This window comes from Anastrepha obliqua, chromosome 1, assembly GCF_027943255.1.
Source record: "Anastrepha obliqua isolate idAnaObli1 chromosome 1, idAnaObli1_1.0, whole genome shotgun sequence".
NCBI classification, from domain to species: Eukaryota; Metazoa; Arthropoda; class Insecta; order Diptera; family Tephritidae; genus Anastrepha; species Anastrepha obliqua.
In genome coordinates, this window is record NC_072892.1 from 77,199,656 (window position 1) to 77,205,833 (window position 6,178).

The 6,178-nt window shown below is 34.7% G+C and overlaps 1 protein-coding gene across 2 annotated transcripts; it reads left to right on the forward strand.

Moving 5' to 3' along the window:
- Positions 1 to 252: 252 nt before the first annotated feature.
- On the forward strand, positions 253 to 5,889 carry LOC129242769 (epidermal growth factor receptor kinase substrate 8). 2 transcript variants are annotated; one of them, XM_054879604.1, is made up of 7 exons: positions 253 to 333; positions 1,662 to 2,067; positions 2,160 to 3,068; positions 3,619 to 3,775; positions 4,043 to 4,255; positions 5,217 to 5,557; positions 5,628 to 5,889. In XM_054879604.1, the coding sequence occupies exons 2-7, from the start codon at positions 1,678 to 1,680 to the stop codon at positions 5,721 to 5,723; spliced, it is 2,106 nt and encodes a 701-aa protein (XP_054735579.1). In that variant the 5' UTR covers positions 253 to 333; positions 1,662 to 1,677; the 3' UTR covers positions 5,724 to 5,889. The 2 variants fall into 2 exon arrangements, with proteins under 2 accessions (XP_054735579.1, XP_054735587.1); XM_054879612.1 differs by having other exon boundaries at positions 4,082 to 4,255.
- Positions 5,890 to 6,178: the final 289 nt, after the last annotated feature.

A 6,178-nucleotide genomic window follows, 5' to 3' on the forward strand; every position in this document is an offset into this window, starting at 1 on the left:
GGAGGTTTGCCATTGCCTGCCGAGGGGCGACCGCTATTGGAAGAATGTTTTTATTAATTTTGCTTTCACCGAGATTCGAACCAACGATCTCTCTGTGAATTCCGAATGGTAATCACGCACCAACCCATTCGGCTACGGCGGCCGCAACTACGTATACAGGTGAGATAAAAATTCGAGTGCAATTGTTTTACCAACTTTTGCGGTTATGGATGTCAAATATTTAATTTTCCTATCAGTTCTATTTCTGCTCTCTTCCCTTTCAAAGAGTTACAAGTAATTTATGCATCGTTCGCCTTAGGGGTTTTAAGCAAGTGATTTAACCACCGCAATTAGGTAAATAATTAATGTGTTATAAGTGGCTCAGTTTTTGCAATTGTACGGGGAACAAAGTGGAAAAATATATTTGCTACAATGCCGGCAATAATTTTAAATCATGCCAAATAAATTTTATATAAATATTTCTTAAATGGTTTAAATGACTTCATCAGAAAGAAATTCCATTGGACTTTTAAAGATAACACATTTCAAATTAAACAATAGCCATACGATAATATGTGGCAAAATTTTCTTACATTTAACAGTAATAATATACAAAAGTTGTTATCTAATCAAATATGAAAAACACCCGATACCTTCTGTCGCAGTATTATAACGGTTTGAGTCTCGTTCATAAATATTGTCAATGCCGACAAAAATAATCATATATATTCGATTTTTTTCGTATACACACACATGTACATATATGTAATTCCACATATGTACATGTGATTTTGATTATTACTCATTTCCAAAAAGAATTAATATATGTAAGTAAAAGCAAAATTGAGCAATTACTTAAACGTTATTTGACGCAAGAGTGTATTTATCTGTGGGAATTCGTTTTAAACGCGATTTAAATTTACTTTCACATGTAGAAATAATTTTAAATACAATTTTTAATTTAGTTTCCTTGTACTCGAATTAAGCCGCAATACTTCAAGCGTTTTGAGTAACTTAACTGTTCATAGGCAACATTCCACATGCAATTATTAAACATTATAAACCATTAATTTGACAGCAGCTGCAATTCTCTTAACTGTAAATTAAATTTCCTTGGTAAATACTGCACCAAAAATTAACTGTGATGCCCAAATAAGTGGTAATGTGCTGCTCTTCCATGATTGCCATAAGTATTGGCTTATTGACGTCATTTTAAAATTGTCTCCTGCACAAATCCGAAAGTCACAGATAGACACGACGTCATTAATAATAAGGACATAAAGCCATTTTCTTTAAGTCTGGTTAAAATTGCCTTTAACCCGAGGTTGGTTGATCTGATGGCTTTAAATGACAAACGCAATTCCGCTAGATCTAATTAGTTGACACCTGGTTAGAATCCATAAAACTCAATTGTGAATACATAAAAGTATTTAATCAGATGAATTTTGTTTACAGTTGTTGCATATAATTAAATTATAATTTATCCGGTAGTTTCCTGCGTGTCTTGTGTGTTTTTTTTGATTTTTTTTTTCTAATAATTTAATTTTTATAATGGACGATTAAAAGTATATCGGTTCCCAAATTTCCCAAGCCTCAGAGTAGCATTGGCTACTGTTATTAAAAATAAAACGACGGTTGTGCCAGATACTCACTAACTAGTCATTGAAAAATCACCTCTTTAGCCACTTACAACCTACCATGATGGTGTCGACAAATATTGACCAGAAAAGGGATCCATCTAGCAATGTAACTAATGGAGATACCAAGCCAACTTATGCTTTGGAACACTTGGCCACGTTTAAAGTTCAACACGAATCTGACGTACGAAAACCAAAGGAAAAGCTAAATGTACTAAAGGATTTGGACATATCAGGAGCAATTTGGCCACAAAAAATGTATATGTCCTTTAGTGGGCAATGGTTGGTAATTTTGGATAGCGAAATGAAAGAAATAGAAAATTTCCCCGGTTCTCTAATAAAGGAACCGATGGCATTTATCAGCGAGGATCCTTTGGAGATCTTCAATAATATTTTAGTTTTCACGGTACCAGGCGTATCATTGGGAACAACAGAAATGCACTTTTTCCAGGTAAGAAATGTTTCGCTATTTAATTTTTATTTTTTCTAACAATACATACATCTGCATGCACACTTATATAATACACATTTATTTATATACAGGCAACGAATGTATCTGCTATACATATGGTTGAAGATTTAAAACAATTGAGTTCCGGTAAAGTAGTGACAATTGATCGAAACTTAACACCCATCCAAGTACCGAAGCCGGAAAAGACTCCTCAGAATGCTCGCGATCAGTATGGGATTGCAATAGCTGCCGCCGAAGTAGCTGCCGAGAAAAATGCTCATGACGCCGAGCAAAATTTGCGGGACACCCAAGTATTAAATCATTGTTTTGAAGATATCGAGCGCTTTGTTGCACGTCTAAAATATGCTGCAGAGGCTCTACTAGAATTAGAATTACGACATGAAGAGCACAACCCTCATGGTGAGGGGCTGTTGATATTACGGTCGCGGCCTCCAATTGAAAGCGAGTTTCTTGATATCATTGCTAAACTAAAATTGGCTCTAAATTTTGTAGTAAAGCTCAATAATCATTTTTCCAATGGGACGGAACCTATTTCTGACCTCTTCATCTCGTTGCACACGATTGTCAATGTTTGTAATGATGTACATGTTGGTGCTAAAATACCAGAAAATGTGGTTAACCCACTACTACGTCGTGAAACTATACAATTTTTATCTAATTGTTTGAATGCTGCTGATATTGATTTTTGGAGGTCCCTGGGAAAGAATTGGACTATGGCGAAGGAGCACTTTAAAGATCATAGAGGATCATATCATCCGATTTTTTATGATGACTGGTCTCCTGACTGGGTGGTTGACGACGAGGTTTCCTATATACCACTTCCTAAACCGGATTCACCAATAACACCACGAATTTTAGCAAGTAATGCCGTTTGGTTGTCCCGCTTACAATCAAGGAATGTGAAAATAGCCGAAGTTGTTTATAATAACAAAGCAAATAATGATAGAGAACTTAACGTGGTTAAGGGAGAATATCTTGAGGTATATAAGAACATACAGTTGCTCACAGAATGAATGTAACAAACTCCTTATTTTTTAAGAGAACTGCTCAAAAATTTTTTTACTTGTTTTGATTTTTTTTCGTGTTAAACAATCTTACGCAGTAGACTGTGAGTCTTGCACTCTGAGATTTTAAAGCTCGAATGCTTAATGCAAATACGTACATGTGTATAAACACCTAAACTAACAGAATACAACTTACTTATATCCAAGCACACAAAATAGAACGTACATATACAAAATTTAAAGTCCCATTAATTTTTTGATATTTTTTTTATAATTAGAATTTATCTGAAGTGTTCACTTAATTTAGTGATATGAATTTTGTTTTGATTTACTTATAGTTATTAATAAAACGAAGTGTATTAGATCTGCTAACAAGAATTAAAAAAAAATGTAGATTCAATACATAGGTTGGTATGAACGTTTATTTCCAATTGACTTCTGTGTTCACTCAATTTTATGAGCAACTGTATGTATGTAGTTGGATTTCATGTATAATAAAAAGTATGCATAAGTAAAATATAATTAGGTTATCAATGATTCCCGCAACTGGTGGAAAGTCAGGAATTCCGCGGGAAATGTCGGTTATGCTCCCCACACTGTTCTTAAGGCGCATAACTTTGAAGTGCAGCCCAACTATTCCACGAAAGATACAGATTCCGTCACATCATCTATTTTGGACAATGGTATAAATTCGTTTATAATAGATCCTAGGAATTAGAGCAATGCATGATGTTTTCAAATAAGAAATTATATATAAAAATCATTATAAAAGGACTCTCAAAATAAGTCAGAGACACAGGTTGAGCATAGGCATTCAATAACAAAAATTTTGCAAACGGAATTATTATCTCAGTTACTTAACGTTGTATAATTTTGTATATGAAAAAATGCATTGCTGCTTCTTCCACTAGGATCCTACTATGTCTGACCTTTCTTAAAAACACTTGCAGAAACAGCCAATTTAAATCAAAACAACAACCAGTTTGTAGATGCAACAGAACGTGAAACAGTACAATCAAAAAATGCAGGGAAGTCAATGCCACGATCTTACAGCATGCCGAACGTGCCCGTACCTCCGCCTATGCCTCCCACCGAGGATAGTGAACCCCCAACACCAAGTGGTACTCTAAAACGTAATACGGCTTCAGCTGGCACTCTAGCAGGTATGTTAAATAAGTATTTACACGCATATGACGATATGTAGATACTTACGTTATTTTATTACGTATGTATATTGGGATGAGGCATATTCATAAATAAAGAAATAAATAAAAGAAAGGGGAATAATCGTAAGATTGACGAAGTTGTTAAGAATAGCTAAGAATAAAGAAGACCTCCCGCCTGCCAGCCCATCGTACTATATGTTTTCAAGAGTGCTCGCAAATAGCAACGTCTTCACATTTCACGGACGGACAATTAGCTTTCAAGGCGCTTGAGACAATCACAAAAACCTCAGTAATTGTTACTATCTGTCACAGATCTTCAACAAAATAGCTGACGACTTTGCTTCTCAACTTGCACGAGACAGATGCTGGCTAAATGACAGCCCCGAGGAAGCAGATGAGCTCCGTTCCACTTTTGCAAGCTGATGCAATGCAATTTCGTTTCGAAGATGCATATTTGAGATGAAAACCTTTTGTTGTACAATATAAAGCATTGCCCATACATTTTTGAGGGTTGCAAAACCGATTGTCGCAGGAACGAAGAGGGTAACCTCTTGGGGCTTGTTATGTGCACTATGTATTGGATATGAGCTTCACGCAGAAGCTCCACGAACTAGCAGAAAGAAACTTTTGTGTTTAATTTTAGACTTTCATAGTTCTGCGGTATAAAAACGTAACAAACATTTTTTTTTTAATAAAATATACGTAATATGATAATATTTATTTTAAAAATATAAAAAATGTTTTTTGTCTGGCAAACCCTTTGTTTTAAAGCCCTGCCCTGAACCCTGCCCGTGCGCACGGGCCTGCTAAATAGTAATTCATCGCTACACAAGTGCCCGGATTTCAATGTCCGCTAGAGAACATACAGCTGTCATAGGAAGAATCTTACGTTTTTAATCTACATATAATTTATTAAGTTTTTAAATGAATATATTTATACTTTTATTTTACATGGAAGCAATGCGTGCTCGCGAAGAAAATGAGACGAATGATGAATTATTAATGTTACAAGGCACAATAAATGAGGAATTGAAAGCAACTCTATATCAACGGGAACGACGCAGAGATCTAGAAATATTAACAACTCCAAATGTTCACATCAATCAGTATTCATCACCTCAAGAAGTGAAGGAGTGGTTGCATGCAAAAGGGTTTCCCGCCGTTATAATAAACAAGCTCTGCAAACTAAATGGAGAGGAACTGTTTGCGCTTTCGCCGCATGTTATCGAAGGCTATTTTGGGCAGAAGGAGAGTCGACGCTTAATTTCGCAGATAGTCCTACAGAAGAATATATGCGAAGTGAGTAAAGCAATTTACACTGTTTGTATTTACAATAATTAAAATTATTTACAATTCTCCCTTTTTATAGTACAAAACGATTCGTTCTTCAGAATTATCTGCCAAACTTGCAAAAGCACGCCAAAAAGCGGACCAGCAAGACAACGATCTAAATGAAATATTTTAGATAGAAGTATAAAGCTTTGTGGGCTACTCGTTCGACATCCACGTATTTTATGTTATACTTATAAGTATACGTTTGTCTTTATGTATGTGCAAATATTTTGTTCCGCTACATCTTTCAATCTGCAATCATGAACTCTATTTAACTTGCTTTATCTTTATAAACGTGCTTACTTGACAATTACATTCGTTTAATATTGCTTCAATAAATTATACAAGCCATATGAAATAAATTGCATATTCAACATAATCTTCGATTTGACAATTAGGGCACACAATGCGCTCCAGTAGAATTTTGACTATGTCGCCTCAAATCACAAGTCCACTATTAAGCGATCACTATTAAATAATTGAAATAAAATTAAGCAGTTATATATAATATAATACTATATATATAATACTTTATAATATCCTAATTTAATGTTAATGGGGATCAAAATTGCTCTAAACTATTCTCTC

What these genes read in the sequence shown, in the direction of transcription:
- LOC129242769 (XM_054879604.1), top strand. Translation starts at nt 1,678, where the DNA reads ATGATGGTGTCGACAAATATTGACCAGAAAAGGGATCCATCTAGCAAT. An exon ending in ATCATCTATTTTGGACAATG is followed by an intron (nt 3,776 to 4,042) that starts GTATAAATTCGT and finishes AAACACTTGCAG; the next exon opens with AAACAGCCAATTTAAATCAA. An exon ending in TTCAGCTGGCACTCTAGCAG is followed by an intron (nt 4,256 to 5,216) that starts GTATGTTAAATA and finishes TTTACATGGAAG; the next exon opens with CAATGCGTGCTCGCGAAGAA.